General features: G+C 33.8%; 1 protein-coding gene across 11 annotated transcripts in view; it reads left to right on the plus strand.

The window, feature by feature from the left end:
- The window catches only part of grb14 (growth factor receptor-bound protein 14), a 152841-nt gene that overhangs the window by 70941 nt on the left and 60521 nt on the right, over nucleotides 1-21379 (plus strand). For 3 of the 11 annotated variants that reach the window (XM_073913246.1, XM_073913247.1, XM_073913243.1), the window contains exon 1: nucleotides 9720-10045. The exons of the other annotated variants lie outside the window; for them this stretch is intronic. In XM_073913246.1, the coding sequence (XP_073769347.1) occupies nucleotides 9983-10045 (63 nt within the window). In that variant the 5' untranslated portion in view covers nucleotides 9720-9982. Of the gene's footprint in view, nucleotides 1-9719; nucleotides 10046-21379 lie in introns of those variants that run through there. 11 annotated transcript variants of the gene reach the window in all.

A 21379-nucleotide genomic window follows, 5' to 3' on the forward strand; every position in this document is an offset into this window, starting at 1 on the left:
AAGATTATTTCAACAAACGTCTTAACATAATAGTTTTAATTTCTAAGAACTGATTTCTTTTATCTTTGCCATGATGAAAGTACCTAATTATTTATCAGATTTTTTTCTATACTATACTACTAGGATATAAGATACTAGTATTCAGCTTAAAGTGACATTTAAAGGCTTAACAAGGTTAATTAGGTAAAGTTAGGGTAATTAGGGAAGTCATTGTATAACGATGGTTTGTTCTGTAGACTATCGAAAAACAAATCCTTAAGGGGGCTAATAATTTTGACCTTAAAATGGTTTTAAAAAAATTAAAACTGCTTTTATTCTAGCTGAAATAAAACAAATAAGACTTTCACCAGAAGAAAAAAAAATATTATAAACGTCAGTTTTAAATATCTCACAAAAAAAGCATTATTTCTCATCTTTACTTTGTTCTGTTGCTGTCACATTAAAACTAAAGAACATAAAGCACTCTTAAAACAGCTCCTTTTGCTTAAAATAGGATAAAATACCGTTTGTGTTTTGAATTGTTTTCCTTAAACATTAACCGAATAGTTAATAAAGTGTTGGCGATATTAAATAAGATATTTTTTTTATATCTGTGCGGTGTTGAAAATTTAAACTGGGTGTTAACACACAACACTGATCCTTTGTGGTGTTAATATTTTACATTATAAGAGTTTGCAAATTAACACTCTCGGAGTGTTGATGATGTTAACTCTTCCAAAAGTGTTATTTTAACACTTTTATAGTGGTTCCCATATAAACTCTGAGGGAGTTGTAACTTTAACTCTAAAGTAGTTAAATCTACTATCTAAAATTTGCAGTGTAGGAAATACTGTGAAAAATTCCTCGCTAGGACTGGGCGATTTTTGCCTAAAATCAGAATCTCGGTTAATTGAAAATTTTAACTTAATTGCGATTAATGAAAAATTATTTTATTTATTATTTGACATGTTTTGGGTGAAATAACAACGACGTAACGATGTACGATGCATAGTTTGGGAAAAGAACAATGTAGTGACGAATGTTTCCCAAAACCCGTATCGCAAATTCACATTAGTTATAATGTAAAACGCCCATAAAGACACTCTAAACGGGGTGGAGTAACTACTTGTTTTGAGAAAAAAAAAAAAAACTTTGTGCAAATTATATTGTTTTACACGCACATGCGTTACAAAAAAATTCTAAATTAGTTTTGGTAAAAACATGCACTTGCTTTCCATATTAACTGAAATATTTGTAAATGGCACATATAGGGCCTGTGTTTCCTTTACAAATATTATTGAGAATATTTCATAGTCTTTTCTTAATTAACATAAAATCACTTACAAAGGTTAACACGTATTCCAATATCATATATAAATCATACCAATAAAAGAATGAAAATTTAAATTAAAAATGAAATTTAATATTTATTATTTATTAGGAAATGAAAAAAATCCTACTTTAATAATATTATTAATAATATTTATGGGAATGACAATTATTATTATTATTGTTAATATCAATATTATTAATATTAATATTAATATTAATATTAATATTAATATTAATATTATTATTATTATTATTATTATTATTATTATTATTATTATCATTATTATTATTATTATTATTATTATTAATGGTTAGCATCTGCAATAGGTTCTACAATGTCGAGTTGGGACACCATAGTTAATTTGATGTGTTTTGGATATGGAGACATCTCATTGTACTAAAGTAATAGTCCCGCTTTTTTGATTAGTCAATTTCTGTGCTCCCCAGACTCCCCAGAAAACCTTGTCTTTATTATTTGTTGTTCCTAAAACTTGGATAGACGACAATACTTTTGTCAGATAGTGACAGAACCAGAAAGGTTTGGGCATCTCTACTATAACTCCCCATTCACACGGGGGTCAGCGTCAACGCTTCCCATTCACTTTGAATGGGTGACGTCAGGCATTGCCGAACTGCATTGTAGATTCGTCGGCGCTGCTTTAATGGCATTGCTCGCTGCAGAAGTTGGGACTTTCTCAACTTTTCAAGCACTGACGGAAGCGTCAGCCAATCAGGTCACTGTATGCAAATACACCAGCTCAGACAGTAGCCGATTGCTGACTAATTTAATTAGCCGTCGCTGAATTGACGATCATGTCTTCTCCAAACTTGAGACACACCCTCGGTCAAGCATTGACGCTGAAGCCCCATGTGAATGCACCGTAATAAGACCAATAAAAATAACCCTAAATCTAACCCACATTCTAACCCCAACCATACAGTAATTACATTAAATGGATCAATATTACTCTGTAGTTAAATTAAACATGTAAAAAAAAAAGTATCCTTGGGCACGTATCTACAATGGGTTAAATAGTCAAGGAGACACACACATGTGACATTGTGTTAATATCACAAAATGTTCATAAATAGCAGAAAAACGAAACATTACAATGTCAGATTTTACAGGTCTAGTCTAGTTTGTGGATAGTCAGGCAGACAGACACATGGCCTGCAGACGTTTTAAGCTCATCATGACTCATTCAGTATATCAGTGTCCCGCTTCAGCGAGCCTGCGTGTCCTACTGTACACACGTCTGGATACATGATCCCAAAACACCATCCAGAGCAAGACCTTAAGAATCTCTGCTGGAATCCGCCCCAGATTTGCCTTTCAGCATTTTACCTCCTCCTAAAAGGTTTACTGTAGCTTTACTGTATGTTGTATATGTTAGCTTAAGCATCACACTTTAGTTTAAGGTAAGATGCTATTAATGGTTGCTTGTAGTAGATGTGTTTAGGTATTGGGTATGATTAGGAATGTTGAAAAAGCTCATTAAGAATATGTAAGTACTAATAAACAGCCAGTATCTTAATGCTAGGCAGATAATAAACCACTAGTTAATAGTGATAATTGGTTCTTATTATAAAATGTTACTACAGCAAAAAGGGGTTTTCTTACTGTACTTTCTGTTTTTTTTTTGTGTGTGTGTTTTAATCACATATATCAGAAAGCACATGCTTGCACTCACGATAATTTAATTATTTTTTTCTTTGTGAAGATTTTGGTACACAAATACATTATAGTTGAAGGCAAAATTATGAGCCCTCTGGTGAAATTGTAGCTATGTAATTATAAATATGTCCTCATTGCTGATAACGCTGTTAATCTGTGATTCGTATAGATCACAACCCACAGTTCGGAACACACGTGACCTGTGGATTAATACTTTTTTTAACTTGTAGAATCAGCCTAAATTTGTAAAAATCACACAGAGACATTGTCTCTTGCATCAATCAAATCACATGTATGAAAGCATTTAGGCTTTCCTGTAAATATAATGATGACAAAACAAGTTATGGTAGGTTATTTGGGATTTGGTGGGTTTCTTATGTTATTAAAGGTGTTTTTTTTTGTCCCTACTTGTTTAGCTGCATTAATGCATTCAGTGTAAGCTGCACAATAAATCATTAAAAGATCGGGATCTCAACACCCACGCAACGTAAATTATAAATAATGGTGATTTGCATATGTTTATTAATCCTTGAATTGCTGCACTCAAATCTGTGTTTGAAAAACGCAGAAATCAAGAGATTCAGTCTTTAGTCTATTGAGTCATGAATTTACAAACAGTCAAATAACACAGAGTTACTGGGATAACAGTTTATATTTTTGTTAAAACCAATGATGTTTATGGTAAAGATTAAAATCACCATCATGCATTATTTAACCAATAGGTGGAAGCAACCAGCCATCAAAAATATGCCACTGAATAATTCTTCAGATATAATCCATCTAGCAATGAAACATGATTTAAGTTTTACGAGTGAATAACTGAATCATTATTGAAAATGATATATATATATATATATATATATATATATATATATATATATATATATATATATATATATATATATATATATGAATAGTTCGGATGCCAAACCCTCTAAATCGATCAGACCATTTTTCTATCAGGCTCCTCTGATAAGGTTCTGAAGTTTAATTTTATAGGTAAAGAAAAGAAGTGTATAAAATTGTTGTGTGCAACCAGTTTTCACTGCAAAATGTTCACCACATGCGCGGATTATGGAGACATTCACGCAGAATGCATCTCTGCACTTGAAACACGAAATGCTGCGCTCAGGAATGGTTTAAAACAGTTGTCATGTCGACTTGCTGCTGTAAACAAAGCCAATTCCGTAATGCTTGCCCCGCCTTTGCGCTCTTCTTATTGGCCCACCACTGCTCTAGCACTTAAATATCAGCTGTCAATCACTCAGTGCCTTCTGGCTTGGGATGACAGAGAGAGCTACTACCACGAAAAATTGTAAAGCGCTGAAGATGAGAATGAAGATAACACTGACAGATTTTGCTTTAGAAACCATGGCATCTAAAGTTACAAATAATGACACATCTTAGTAGTTATCATGTGCTGAATGTTAGTCCACCATCTACACTTTTCCAAGAGTGGATAAAAGACTTCTGTCGGCTTCAGGTTCGCTATGAAAAGTCTGTGGGATGGAATTTTCAGGTAACTGTTTGCCACATCTAGCACGAGAGCTTCTGTTTAATCCTTCATATAATCGCCAGATGCTGTCCGCCATGCAAGGGGCAGCTATATGTCAAATTGAACACCACGTACACCATCGCAAACAGCCTTTCACCGAGTAAACTAATATCGCTACTCATGAAAAGACCGGTATTGCTATTTACATGGCATATGCATATAATAAGGTACAGTATATGTCAAAAGCATCAGTGCAATATTAGACAGCACCCGTGAGAACAGCACAGTTATACAGTTAACAGATTCATTCATGTCAAGCAGTGCGTGCAGGGCCGGTGAGCGCTCCGTGTATGCTTTGGTCATTCAGTTATGTTATAAAAATCTATTTTCTTGTGATAACGGGATTTTGTTGAGACATATTTTTCTCACGCTTGCATATATATATTTTTGCTTGTTAGTTTGATTACTGTTGATTTCAAATGCAATAAATGTTTGTATAAAACTTGTAGTAAGGGTGCTTATAATTGGTGGGTGCGACTGAATTTTGTCTGATGCGCCTACATTTTTAAAGTTAGGAACACCGGTGCTCTGAAATAGCACCCTGAAATAAACACACACACACACACACACACGCACGCACGCACGCACGCACGCACGCACGCACACACACACACACACACACACACACACATTCGGTGTTATCAGCAAGAATTGTAGTTATTTAGCTGATTATTTCTTCTTATAATTTCTAATAAAATTACAGGTTCTGTAAAGTTCTGTTTGTTAAAACCAAAAGTTTTTTTTGCAGTAATGTTTTTGTAATAAATAAAAAGAAAATTATATAAATTTTATAACATGACCTCCAATGGATTTTTCTCACAAAACGATACTACTTCTCATTGCTTCTCAGTTGAATCTATCTAATAATTTTATTATGATTTGTACTAGAAAAAAAGTAATAAGAAAATGGCTTTTTGCTGCATGTGCAAAAATAGTGGATTATTAAACTAAATAATCGCCACATGTGCACTAAACTAGTGTAACTACTATTGCATGTTTTTGCTTTTACCCTATATACATGTATAAGTGTCTATTGAGCGGGATGCACATGTGTGTGTCTCCAGCCCTGTTGTTTGGCTCTCAGGGATGGTCAAGGCCGATCTGTCTGAGTCGGTCAGTGTTTTGAGAATTGAAGAGACTCTCTTATCAGTGGCTTCAGTCCTTTCAGTTGTTATTATTATTATTTTTTTCTCCCTCCATGTCTGTGATAAGTTGTAGCGCCGGCCTGTCTGTGCTACCACTGCCCACTGCTGATAAAGACACTCTTTCTGTAGTGTGTGTGTGTGTGTGTGCGTTTCTGGTCAGTAGATGAGTGGATGGTGGAATTCACTTCTGATCTTAACAGCATGTGGAGCCTGTATGGACATGCTGGATGAATACAGTCTGACTGCAGATTGGGCTTGATAAGTGACAGCGGGATTTGAAGAGTGTGTGTGTGTACACTTGCCTACCTATCTAAGAGGGGACATTGTTGTCGTTACATGTCAAAAATTCAAAATAGTCCCCTCTTTGACATGCCTTAAACCATGTTAAAATAAAGCATAAGTGCCTCTGGTGATGTTTTTATTGTTTATCTTTTTTTTTTTTCACATGAGTGTGTATGTGTGTTTAAGCTCCTTGGGCATGTGTTTAAAAAATATGTTAAATAAATAATAAAACCTATTATATTTGTGTAATGTTATATACAACCCGGGCTCATTGTGGAAACGTAGCCCCACGGACGTTTCTGCGGACCGCAAAATACATCCCGGGAGGTACTAGTTTAGTTTTATTCTAGATATTTCATTTATTATAATTTAATTTAAATAATTATTTATTTTAATAAATTATTTTGTACCCTTTTGTATCCATATTGTGCCTTATCTTTTTAATTTAATTGTATATATTATATACATTATTTGTTATTATATTATATTATTTAAATATACATGTATATATATATATATATATATATATATATATATATATATATATATATATATATATATATATATATATATATATATATATATATATATATAGTTGGTTTCTTTTTGTTTAGTAATTTTTAATCAAACATTTGCATAACTATATGCAATTTACACACATTTATGCAAGTTTGGGGGCACTTAAATAATGCAAACTATTACTTTTAGTTTATTACAATCATTTATATTTTGGCTGATTATTGTTCATCAATTATTCCCTCCTCATTGATCCAGCACAGGCTTCATGATCAGTGTTTTGTTAGTGGAATTTGAGTCTGGTCTGTAACAGCTCCTCTGTTCTGCTCCAGCAGTGAGTTTGGAATCATGTCAATACTCCTCTTTCTTTACATATCAGACACTTTCCACCTGCAGGAATCTACAGTTGTTATAATATATGCTTAACTAGGCAGGTTAAGGTAATTAGGCAAGTCATTGTATAATGATGGTTTGTTCTGTGGACAATCAGACAAAAATATATAGCTTAAAGGGGCTAATAATATTGATCTTAAAATGGGTTTAAAAATTTTTAAACTGCTTTTATTCTAGCTGAAATAAAACAAATCAGACTTTCGCCAAAAGAAAAAAAATATTATAGGAAATACTGTGAAAATTTCCTTGCTCTGTTAAACATCATTTAAGAGATATTAAAAAAAATATATTCACAGGAAGGTGAATTATTTCATCAAAGTTGCTCCAAAATTATTACACAGCTCCCATTCTTGTCATTAGGCAATTTTGCTAAACTTATTTTTGATCCACTTTAAATGTTGACTGCTATATTCAGATTTCAGATAGAAGATGCCGAGCAGAAGTGTTTATGACTCTGGATGTCCGTTCATGACAGGCTTGGCTAATAAATACACGAGTCCAGATGAATCAAACCTTATTTTTCTGGGAAAAGGAGCAGATTTGTTCAGCGTTTGCGGTTATTTGCACTTTGACCTTTGGCTCACCTTTAGCTTGTAGTGCTGCAGGAAAACTGATGGATCATGAGGTTTTCAAAGCTGTTAGGTAGACAGAAATTGGATGAAAGTGAATTATGGACATTAGTTTATTTAGTTTTATTATTTTTTTTATTTTACAGAGTACAGAGTTTTCCCAAATATAGATGGTTGTTTTTGCAACAACAACAACAACAACAACAACGAAAACAAACAAACAATAGTTTTTTTAAAAAGAATTTTTCAATGTGAAAGTGTTCCCCTTTTCACGGTTGTTTTAGAACTTCCAATTCAGTAGCCTATGAGAGAAATGACTAGGAATAATTCATCTCAGATGGCGAAGTAGTGGCGCAGTAGGCAGTGCTGTCGCCTTACAGCAAGAAGGTCGCTGGTTCAAGCCTCGGCTCAGTTGGCATTTCTGTGTGGAGTTTGCATGTTCTCCCTGTGTTTGCGTTGGTTTCCCTCACAAGTCCATAAACATGTGGTACAGGTGAACTGGGTATACTAAAATTGACCGTAGTGTATGGGTGTGTATGTGAATGTGTGTATGGATGTTTCCCAGTGATGGGTTGCGGCTGGAAGGGCATCCACTGTGTAAAAAAATATGCTGAATAAGTTGGCGGTTTATTCCGCTGTGGCGACCCCGGATTGATAAAAGGGACTAAGCCGAAAAGGAAATGAATGAATGAATGAAAGTTTGCAACATCAAACAGCATAACGAATTGTTTTTAATGTGTAAAGTGAATGCAAGTGAATGAGACCGGAAGTCTTGAGCCAAATGGTTCAAATGGCTACACACCTTTTTAAACTAAGAAGTTTCTGGAAAGTCTGAGTTAAAAATTTCTCAGAAAGTTACCATGAAGCAACTGCGAGTGTTAAATATGCAAGTTTACAATGTTATAAAATAAATATGTCATATGTCATAAATATGCAAGTTAACAAAGTAATAATAATAATAATAATAATAATACTGATGAATGCAATTAAAAAAATAATACAAATAAATTATTAAAATTAATACAATTAAAAGGCAAATAATATCTTAAAATTAAGCAGTTCGTAAAGATTTAAAAATGTTATCATAAAATAATCATATGGCAACTGCGAGTGTTGAAAAACTTTTTTTAACAAAGTAAAAAGTTTACAATGCACATTTTTTCTTAATTTAGAATTTATGGTCCCCGCAGTGGAATGAACCGCCAACTATTCTTGCATATGTTTTACACAGCAGATGCTCTTCAAGTTGAAACTCGGTACTGGGAAACACCCATACACTCTCATTCACATACACTATGGCAATTTAATATTTAATTCATCTATACCGCATGTGTTTGGATTTTTATTTTATTAATTTATTTTATTTTATTTTAATTATTTATTTTATTTTATTTTTGTTTGATTTAATTTAAGTATTTATTTATTTTATTTTATTATTTGTTTTATTATTTATTTTATTTCTTATTTTGTTTTGTTTTGTTTTATATTTTTTATTATTTTATATGTTTTTATTATTTATTATTGTTATAATTTTTATTATTTTTTAAACAACAATTATTTTAATTTGTCTTTCAAATGAGAATATTGTTGCATTTCTTTGTTTATTTGTTTGTTTATATATTTATATTTTATTTTTATTTTGTCTGTCAAATTATATAATGCTATATTGTTTGTTTATATATTTATTTGGTCTCAAATATTTTATTATTTTATTATATATGTATTTGTTTATTTTTATTTATTTATTTGTCATCATTATATATTATATTATATTATATTATATTATATTATATTATATTATATTATTTTAAATTTACATTTAAAAAATAATAATAATATTATATTTTATAGTCTTTAAAGTTAATAAATAATACATTTATTTATTTATGTTATAAATTTTTGTGATTTTTCTCCAAACCTATATGCTCCCAGCATCATGAGTTCAATTTGTCAATATTTAGTTCGCGCAGACAGAAGTAAACATCTTTCCATGTCCTAATGAACACATTCATCTGAAAGAGGCTGTTTTGGAGTGTGATTATGAGTCTGAATCAATGCGTCCTCTCACTGGGGGGATTTTCTGCGCTCTAAAAGCGTCTTGCCCCGAAGGTCTAGGTTAACCCTACAACACTATAGGGTTGTAATGTGACCAAATAACTCTTAATGTTCACCAAGCCAAAAATAGTTTTCTGCCGTCCTCAGCTCTTCACCGGGAGGTCCCATCATTGGCTTTTCCAGGCAAGATAACGCTGGAGTTTTTCCCTGACCTCCCTGATGTCCTATAACTACACTCCTTTATGCAGCTATTTTATCAGACGCTTTTTTTATTAGAACGAAGCAGGAAAGACGCTCCCAAGGCCACAGAAAGATGAGTCTAGAGCTAGGAGGACGTGTCTCAGTCTGACTTTCACGCCGATGTTGATTCTGAGAGGACAGATTTTAATGTCCGCTACCTTTACAGAGAGTGTTTATTAACACATTAATGTGATTTGGAGAAGCAGCAGATCTGTACGTGTACGGGAAAGAGGACGACAGTATGAATTTTCGTGCCAGGAGAGTCACACTGCCCGCTATCACACCTCTTTGCTTGCAGAAAAGGGTATGGATGCTTATTTTTTACTGGTGTTTTTGTGAAAATTGGACTTTTGTTGGTTATTGAGAGGTTTAATTGTGGTTTGATGAGATTAATGAGATTGTGGTTTGATGATTAAATAAATAAATTCTATGTTTGATGTATATACAGTTGAAGTTAAAATTTTAAACCCTCCTATGAATTTCTTAATTGATATTTAATGGAGCAAGGACATTTTCACAGTATTTTCTATAATATTTTTTCTTCTTTGAATAATTTCTTTTTCTTTTTTTTTCTTTGTATTATTTCGGCTAGAATAAAGGCAAAAAAACAAATGATAAAAAAAGCCCCAAAAAATAAAAAATAAGCATTTTTTAAGGTCAATATTATTAGCCCCCTTAAGCATTTGGTGGCTGGTGACATTGAGGCGTGCACTCGTGATTATGATGACGTTTTTTATGCGCTCACTAGAGGGAATATGATGAACATCAGCTCCACAGCTAACTATCAGGCACCTGTAGAGTTCATGCATTCCAGTAAAATTTACACAAATAAAATGGAGCGAGTGCTTTTTAAAATGACTGACTGAATGAAAAAAGGTCAAACTGGTGAGCGTCTGACAAAAAAGTGCCCTTCAGAATCAAATAAGCAGGATGCCCTTCTAGTTCTAAAATAGCATCATATTATCCCAATTTTATCCGATCTTAAATTATTTGTTTGTTTGTTTGTTAACTATAATATTGTTAAGGTGTTACATGAAGTGCCACACCGTCAGAGCTTTGCGATCTATATATATAATATACATCATATACACACACACACACACATATATATATATATATATATATATATATATATATATAGATAGATTGCAAAGCCCTGACAGTGTGGCACTTCATGTCACACCTTAACAATATTATTGTTAACAAACAAATCATTTAATATTGGATAAAATTGGGATAATATGATGCTATTTTAGACCTCTGGCAGCTGCATTATGCACTAATAGTTTATTAATAGAGGATGCTGGGCAACCAGCGAACAGAGCATTACAGTAATCTAATCTAGTGGTCATAAAAACAAGTTTTTCTGCATCAAAGGTACATAGCATGTTTTCTTACTTATGTTGTCTATCAATATGCAAAATATAAAGAAATCATTTAATTAGAGTGTTAAAATAACAAAATAAAAACTCGCCTTCAGATCACTTCTTCACTGACCAATATTACAATAGTCAATAGGCAAACCCCAGCCGAGTCTGTCACTTTTTTAGTTAATCCCCTTTCCGACATTTCCATTGTGGTTTCTGCTATTTGCATTTGTTGTGAGGATTTGCAGTGTGTTTTCTATTTGCAAACAAATTAATAAATTAATTAAGATCAGGAGAATATGGGTCTGAGCCTCGCACATTATCAGGAAAGCTATTTCAGAGTTTAGGAGCCATATATGAGAATGCTCAACCTCCTTTAGTGCTATTATGTGTACTACTAAAATTGAGCAGATTAGATTGTAGCAAGTAGGAAGGTTGGTTAGATAAAAAGGAGCTAAACTATTTATGCCTTAAAGGTAAGAAGCAATATTTTATAACCAATAGGGAATTTAAGAGGCAGCCAGTGTAAGGAGGATACAATTGGAGTGATATGATTGTATTTTCTTGACCTGGTAAGAACTCTGGGACCTGCATTTGGCACTAACTAATGTTTATTAATAGAGGATGCCGAGCAACCAGCAAACAGAACATTACAGTAATCTAATCTAGTGATCATAAAAGCATAAACTAGCTTTTCTACATCCGAGATAGATAGCATGCTTTCTTGTTTATTTAGGCTAATAACATGCACAAGATAATGAAAACATTTAATCAGGGTGTTAAAATAAAAATAAAAACTCACCTTTAGATCACCTACATCTTCACTGACCAATATCACAACAGTCAATAAGCAAACCCCAGCCGGGTGTGTCACTTATTTTAGTGTGTTCCCTTACTGACATTTCTTTTGTGGTTTCTACTATTTGCATGTGTTGTTAGGATTTGCAGTGTGTTTTCTATTTGAATGTGTTGTGAGGACTTGCAAATTAAGATCAAGAAAATATGGGTTTGAGTCTTGCACAATATCAGGAAGGCTGTTTTAGAGTTTAGGAGCCATATATTAGAATGCCCAACCTCCTTTAGTGGACTTTGCTATTCTGGAACTATCAAAATCGAACAGATTGGATTGTGATGAGATAGAATGTTGATTCTATCTCATTACAAAAGCTAAGAAGCAATATTTTAATATCACTACGTAACTTAACAGGCAGGATTTGCAGTGTTTTCTATTTGTGAGGTTTGCAACGTGTTTGCTGTCAAACCAATGAAGGTGTTTTCTCAATTTGCTGCTGTTTTTTATATTTGCATGGGTTTTCCTAAATCGCAGCATTTTGAGCTCTCTCAACCACCGTAGTTCTAGTCTCTGGAAACACCTGTAAATGTCAGTGTCAGGTTATTCTGATCTGTTCATCTCTGTTGTCATCACTGCATGCTCTGCCAAAAGACACACTCCCGCACTCAGTGGGATAGACTAATACCACGCTGAGATGAGCTCAACAATGGCCTGACTGTAAGAGCTGCCCAACATACTGCAAATCTGTCAGCTTGTTGAAGAAAAATAAAAAAAAACTTGTCTGGAAGTGCTCTTGGAAATATAAAATGAAACTTCATCAATAAAATGATAAAATGACATTTGTGCAAGAGCCGAAAAAAGATCAAGCATGACTGGAGGTTTTTAAGCATGCCGTGAGCAACTCTTCATGTGCATAAAAAGCAGTTTGGTATTCACATGATACCCGTTAAGTGTTCATACTGTAGGTATTTGTATGTAAATGTGCTTCTTGCACACATAAATCATTACATTTTAACCTCTGAAAAATGTAACCACCTGCAGGGTTTATGTTTTAGATCCTGGCAAAGCAGCGTTTTGCTTTTCTGTTCGTTTGACAAAGGGAAAAAAAAAATGAATTCATGGATAAACACAGTCAGTTTTAAAAGCAAAACGTGTTTCCAGTGTGTCCTACTGTAAATGTAAAAGATCTCTCACACACCCCATACTGAATGAAACCCCAAACCATGATTTTTCGTTCACTAAACTTGACAGATTTCTGTGAGATTCTGATTGGACCTAAAACTTTTTCTTTGGGAGACTCCATGTTTAACTAAGGCATCCTCAGACAAAGCCCTGTCAATTTAAACAATCTAAAATCTCTGAAATCACTTTACTTGGAAAAACCCATGACACTTAACTTTTCACTTAACTTAAAGTAAGGTATGATTAATTATATCAAACGTTTCACAGCGTCGAGGATGTGTAATGCAGTTCCTATTAAATATTCAATGTGCAGACTTTGGTCATTACTTCAGCCTGGAGAGCACTTTATTATTAACGTTTTTGATTGCAGTCTGGTTTCGTTTGTCTTTTTAGTGTATGAACTCCGCACAGTGACTTTGAATCACGTTTTTTTTTTAAGTTGGATTATTTTTATCTTGTCATGCTACCTTTGAAACACTCTCTCTCTCTCTCTCTCTCTCTCTCTCTCTCTCTCTCTCTCTCTCTCTCTCTCTCTCGCTCTCTCTCTCTGAATGGCATTGCACCTCATTTGCATAAAATTGAACTCTGTGCAACTCTGTCTCATTTTCAAAGGGCGCAGTCACTCATGCTGCCTAAATAGCAAGGTCTGATTGAAAATGAATTACTCATTATGATCAGTGGTGACGGGACCTTGTTGAACTTTGGTGCCCTTCTTAAGTGCAGTTGTTTATTTGAAATAATTATTTGATTTCTTGTCTTGCACATTTAGGAATTATATTTAGGCTTTCAAACTATCTTTGTTTGTTTGTTTGTTTGTTTGTTTGTTTGTTTGACCTTTACAGTTGCCTTCAGTTTTTGTTCAGTTGATGTTGTTCGATTGTAGATTTTTAATTATTTATAGAGTGACTGTAATTAATTGATTAATTAAGTTGTTGTTTGTGTATTTGTTTGATTAATAAATTGTATTTTTTTAAGTAGAGACAATTTGTTTTCCTTAAGATGGGAGAACTGACTAATTATTTATTTATTTATTTATTTATTTATTTATTTATTTATTTATTTATTTATTTACTTAATTGTTTGTGCATTATTTATTATTATTGTTATTTATTTTTTTTTATCTAAATGCAAAGTAATATCTAATTATTGGTTGTTGTTGTTTTAAGTCAGTTAAGTGGGTTATTTTATACATTAACAAATAAACTATTTAATTATTCATTTATTTATTTTGTTATTAGTTTTATAAATTATTTTTATGTAATTCTATTATTACTAATAATAATATTATGATTATTATTATGTATTTGCTAGTTTGTTATTAGTTTTATGAATTATATTAAACTATTTTAACATAATTATATTAATTAATTAATAATTTATTTATTTGTTTATTTATTTATTTGTTTGACCTTTACAGTAGCATCAGTTGTTGTTGTTGTTCAGTTGGTGATGTTTTTATTATTTATAGATTGACTGTAACTAAATAATGAATTAGGTACATACATATTTGTTTGTTTATTTGATTTGATTACTTTTTTTAAGTAGAGGCAATTTGTTCTCCTTAAGATGTGAAAACTGACTAACTTATTTATCTATTATTTGGTTTTCAAAATAGCTTTGACTATTTGAACAAATGATTTTTTTTTATTCACTATTAATTTATTTTGATATTTACTGATTTTGATATATTTTTAAAGCAATTTTGTTTTGTGTGACCTAGGGAGAGATGCAAACATGCAAAAGTAATATCTAAGTATTAGTTGGTTTTATCAGCCAGTTCAGTTGGTTATTTTATCTATTAACAAATAAATACATTTGAATTTTTTTTATTTGTTAATATATAAAATAACACCAATATTTAGATTTTAAAATGCAAAATTAAAAATGCAAAAGTAATATCTAATTATTGGTTGTTGTTTCAAGTCAGTTCAGTGGGTTATTTTATCCATTAACAAATACGTGATTTATTATTTTAATTAATTAATTAATTAATTTATTTATTTATTTATTATGTAATTTATTTTTATTATTAGTTTTAGAAATTTTATACAATTAGTTTATGTAAATCTATTATTATTATTATTATTATTATAATTATTAATATATATTTGCTTGTTTGTTTTTTATTTATGAATTTTTTTATTTGTTTATGTATTTATTGATTTACTTGTTTATTTATTTGTTTAGGTTTTTATTTATTTATTTATTTATGTTATTAGTTTTATAAATTATATTATTTTTATGTAATTCTATTATTATTAATATTATTATTATTATTTTGATCCTTATAATTATTACTATTTATTTGCTTGTTTGTTTTTTATTTTTGTATTTATTTATTTTTTTACTTATTTATTTATTTAATTTTTACATGTTTTGCGTAAAATAGCAAGAGTGAAACTGCAGAAAGTTTGTCCCTGTACAAACAATTCAATTCGGTTTTTGGAAAAAAAGGTGAAAACTCTTCTCTCTTTTTTAAAGAGAAAAATTATGACTTCTGCTGACAAGGCCAATAAAAGTCATGCTCCATGCCAATGCACATTGCTGCATTGTATGTACAACTGTATATTCATAGTGCAAGCAGAATTTTAGTTCTGAAGTTACTTTGTATTTAATATTTCAAGTATGCATGGAAAAGTATGCGTTAAAATGTATTATTTCTAGTATGCATCAAAATCACGTATACAGTACTCAACATTTGAAGTGAATCAATCCTTTCATCAAAGTTGTCCTAATATTCAACAACATCCATTCCTCACTGTTCTGAAAAAAGTTTTTTGGTCCACTTCAAATGTTGACTACCATATTTACCTGTAATTGCTGTAGAAAAGGTGGCTCAGTGGTAGCACTGTCACCTCACAGCAAGAAGGTCGCTGGTCTGAGTCCAGACTGGGTCAGTTGGCAGTTCTGTGTGGAGTTTGCATGTTTTCCTCCTGTTTGCGTGGGTTTCCTCTGGGTGCTCTGGTTTCCCCCACCATCCAAAGACATGCGCTATAGGTGATTTGAATCAACTAAATTGGCTGTAGTGTAGTGTATGTGTGTGTGTGTGTGTGTGTGTGTGTGTGTATGGATGTTTCAGAGTACTGGGTTGCAGCTGGAAGGACATCTGCTGCGTAAAACACATGCCGTAATAGTTAGTGGTGTATTCCACTGTGGCAACCCCTGATGAATAAGAGACTATGCTTAAGGAAAATGAATGAATGCATCAGAAAAGGAAAAGATAATTAAATGTATGAATTGATAGTTGGGAATAGGATGGTGGATGTGAATGTGTGTGTTTCTGATAGCGCTGCAGCTGTGAAGGAGCAGTTCAAGGTTCACTCAGGCTGATAAAATGCTCTTTATGTTCCCATCCTTGAGCCTGTGAGTCTCCTGCTGTCTTTAGATGTGACACAATATTTATGATTTAAGTGCACATGAACCTCGTCAGATTCGGAATTACTTGCAGGAAACACAGACTTCCCGGATTGGGCTGCTTTGGGATTACAGTAAATGGAAACAAATGCCATTGCTGTTTACCACAAAAAGCTGAATTTTGACCTCATAGATGAATTTCAATGGATCTTGTATTGTTTCACGAGTTCACACTCACAGATATTTGACTGAATAGAACATGCGTATTTGGCGTGCTTACCGGGGAGAGGGCTCTGAGCTCGGGAAGACACCCTAACTCGTGTTATTCCCCTTATCAGGATAAAGGGAGATAGGGTCCGAGCACAGTTTCTAGCCTGGCTCCAGAACGATCCCCACTAAGAATTAACTAGGTATTGTTGGGAATTATAATAAATTCCATAGGTGTTCAATACAAACTCAGGAGGCGGAGATTAATTTAAAAAAAATATTAGCAGGGCCAGACGGAATCTGCGGACGTTTTTTGCTATTTCTGCGGTGAATTTTGGTAAAAATCTGTGGATTTCTGCGGAATTATTTTGGGAGTATCCAGCGGAGTATCATAACTATAACCTTAATATATTAAATAAAAAGTAATAAATTACTGAATAAAAACTGAACAAATTCAGATTTACACATTTACTCAAGTAAATAAACAGAATTAATGATGGGCTAAAAATCTGCAGAAATCTGCGGAATTCTGCGGAAAATCTGCGGAAAATCTGCGGAATTCTGCGGAAAATCTGCGGAATTCTGTGGAAAATCTGGGGAATTCTGCGGGAATTCTGTGAAAAATCTGCTTATAATCTGCGGAATTCTGCGGGAATTCTGCGGAAAATCTGCGTATAATCTGCGGAAAATCTGCAGAATTCTGCGAAAAATCTGCGGAATTCTGCGGAAAATCTGCGGAATTTTGTGGAAAATCCGCTGAAAATCTGCGGTAAATCTGTGGAATTCTGCGGAAAATCTAGGGAATTCTGCGGGAAATCTGCGGAAAATCTGCATATAATCTGCATATAATCTGCGGAAAATCTGCGGAATTCTGTGGAAAATTTGCGGATATTTGCGGAAAATCTGTGGAATTCTGCGGGAATTCTGCGGAAAATCTGCGTATAATCTGCAGAATTCTGCGGAAAATCTGCGGAATTCTGTGGAAAATCTGCGGAAAATCTGTGGAATTCTGCGGAAAATCTGGGGAATTCTGCGGGAATTCTGCGGAAAATCTGCATATAATCTGCGGAAAATCTGTGGAATTCTGCGGAAAATCTGGGGAATTCTGCGGGAATTCTGCGGGAATTCTGCGGAAAATCTGCATATAATCTGCGGAAAATCTGCGGAATTCTGCGGAAAATCTGCATATAATCTGCGGAAAATCTGCGTATAATCTGCGGAAAATCTGCGGAATTCTGCAGAAAGTCTGCGTATAATCTGCGGAAAATCTGCGGAACTCTGTGGAAATCTGCGGAATTCTGCGGAAAATCTGTGGAAAATCTGCTGAATTCTGCGCGCACAGATTCCGTGTGGGCCTAAATATAAGTAATTTATTAAGTTCAAGTGAATAATTCGATTAGGGCCCTGGGTCGCACAAATGTGTCCTATTGGTTATACAATGCTATCCAAGAGAACACACCAGGCGCTCTGCGAGTGTTCTCTTAAGACTAAAGACCCAGTTTTTATACACAGAAGAAGGAGAAGGCGGGTTGTCTCTGTCACCTTTTCGACTCCATCTCTGGTTCCTCTTTTCTACACAAAAAAACGGGACCAGTTAAATGCACATGCTTAGAGACCTACATAGGCTCCAATACTTTTTCACAGGAAATCAGAGGCGAGAGACACATGTTATTTTTATTGTTTCTGCTGCATATTTCTTGTCCAAGATAGCTCTTTCTGCAAAATGCCTCATTAGTATGCAAAATACATCTCCTCAAAGGCCAGTTTTGGTTAGCATATAATTTCACAGAGCATACAAAATATAGTATAGAATATAAAAAATATATATAGTAAAGAATGACTGTAAGGTAAATGATTTAACATCTCTTTAGGCAAAGCATACACCGCATACTAATAGAGAATCAAGGATAACTCTGAGAAATAAAAAAAAGTCAGGGTTGTGGATGGGAAATGGGGAAAAAGGAGCAAGGACTCAAGTGCAGGAAAATGGGGAATTTATTAAATAATAAACATAAAATAAAATGCAAAATAAAGGGGGAAAACATTAACAAAACAAATAGATACACAAACAAACTGGACTGGGCAGGCTGGCAAGGATCAGGATTGGAACACGACAGGACAAGACTTCAAACAACGATATGTGATGACAAACTGGCACAGGACAGCAAACGTGAGGGGTTTATAAACTGTAGGAAATTAACACACAAACAGGTGAACACAATTAACTAATAATGGGTTAATAAGGAGGGTGGGACTAGACAATAGAATGGAGAGCGCATGACACAACACAAGCCATGCGCTCACATAAAACAGGACAAGAACATGCAGCCAATGAGAACTCATTAACCGCATGTTCATGACAACACAAGCACAACACTGAAGCACACGACAAAAGCACGTGACCATAATGTAAACACATAGCCACGTGCTTTGACAAATGAAACAAATTGGGAATGAAACACCACGCTGCAGACAGACGAAAACACAAACACGAGTACAAGAGTCTGCGCGTCCGAGGCACACAAAGCTCGTGCGGCCACATTAAGCGGATGCGCGCACACTCTGCGTACACCCATGACGGCGCGTGCACACACAGAGACAGAAACAAGTGCTCGACCCAAGAAAACTGGAGCCGAGCACAACAGGACTAGACATGACTAGTGTCCGGATTCTGCCACCAAAGCAAGAATTTACAAGACCAGAGTGGCAGAACCCTGACAATATTTTCTACAGTATCTGGTTTAGTAGTGTGGAGTTGGGGTGGTGGAGGGACGCTGAAGTCAAGAGAAAACGGAGGTATGACAAGTTTGACTATTTATAGGGGTTTGCTCTTGAGCTGATTGGATAATAGAATGATTGTGTGTGTGATGCGCTGTTTTATGTGCTAAGAAATATATTGTATATCTCTAAATAGATATTTTGTAAAGCGGTTTCAAAAAAAAGCATATGAAAAGCAAGTAAGCTGTCTACTTATGTTTTAAATAACTACAAAAAAAACAAAAAATACATATCAAAATATGGGTGAAATAATTCAGATTATAGTATTTATCAATATAGATTTAAGACAACATACTTACAGTATGACTGATCCTAATTAAAACATATTAAAAATTACAATCGCGATGATACAAAAGGTTGCTGGTTCGAGCCTCAGCTGGTTCAGTTGGCATTTCTGTGTGGAGTTTGTATGTACTCCCCGTGTTCACATGGGTTTCCTCCGGGTGCTCCGGTTTCCCCCACAAGTCCATAAACATGTGGTACAGGTGAATTGGGTAAGCTAAATTGACTGTAGTGTATGAGTTTGAGTGAGAGTGTATGGGTGTTTCCCAGTGATGGGTTGCAGCTGGAAGGGCATCCGCTGCGTATAACATATGCCGGATAAGTTGGCGGTTCATTCCACTGTGGCGACTCCAGATTAATAAGGGGACTAAGCCAGAAAAGGATATGAATGATACAAAATGTGATTATATTTTAAATGCTTATTATCTCTTTCTGACGTACAATGTTATCATTTTTATTTTAGATAAAATGTTTTGACAGAGCTATTTCAAACATAGCATGACATTTATAAGCATTTAAGATTAATTTAATTTTAATCTTTTAATGTCATATAGTATAACACATGAATGAAACCCCAAACCATGATTTTTCGATTACCAAACTTGACTGATTTTTACTATTCTAAGAGAATCGTGGGTCCATGTTGGTTCCAGTAGGTCTTCTGCTGTATTTGTGATAATTGGGATGCAGCTCAACAGATGATTCATCAGAGAAATCCACCTTCTGCCACTTTTCCAAATGTACAACTAGAAGTCAAGTTATTATTTGTTGCTTTTACAACAGCGAAAAAACTTTTGTCAGGGATTGTATATATATATATATATATATATATATATATATATATATATATATATATATATATATATATATATATATATATATATATATACAGGTCTCGAAATTGCGACCATTTTGGTCGCATATGCGCCCAAAATTTTATCTATGCGACCTTGAAATATATTTGGGAGAATTGCTGCGAGTGTTTAAAATTGTAGTGTGCGACCACTTTTTACTGCAAAATGTTCAGCACATGCGCGGATTCGGGAGACATTCACGCAGAATGCATCTCTAAGCTTTTTGTCTGCACTTGAAACGCGAAACGCAGCGCTAGGAAATGGTTTAAAACAGTTGTCATGTCAACTTGCTGCAGTAAACAAATCCAAGTCCGTAATGCTTGCCCCGCCATTGCGCTCTTCTTATTGGCCCACCACTGCTCTAGCACTGAACGCGAATGATTGGTTAATATCAGCTGTCAATCACTCAGTGCCTTCTGGCTTCGGATGACAGAGAGCTACTACCGCGAAAAATTGTAAAGCGCTGAAGATGAGAATGAAGATAACATAACACTTGACAGATTTTGTTTTAGAAACCATGGCATCTACAGTTGCAAATAATGACACATCTTACTAGTTATACCGTTAACACGTTAATTCAAGCAGTGTGTGCAGGGCCGGTGAGCGCTCCGTGTATGCTTTGGTCACTCAGTTATGTTATAAAAATCTATTTTCTTGTGATAACGGGATTTTGTTGAGACATATTTTCCTCACGCTTGCATATAAGGTTATATATGATTTTTTTTGCTTGTTAGTTTGATTAGTGTTAATTTCAAATACAACCAATATGTTTGTATAAAACTTGTAGTAACGGTGCTCATAATTGGTGGGTGCGACTAAAT

This window comes from Danio rerio, chromosome 9 (genome assembly GCF_049306965.1).
Source record: "Danio rerio strain Tuebingen ecotype United States chromosome 9, GRCz12tu, whole genome shotgun sequence".
NCBI classification, from domain to species: domain Eukaryota; kingdom Metazoa; phylum Chordata; class Actinopteri; order Cypriniformes; family Danionidae; genus Danio; species Danio rerio.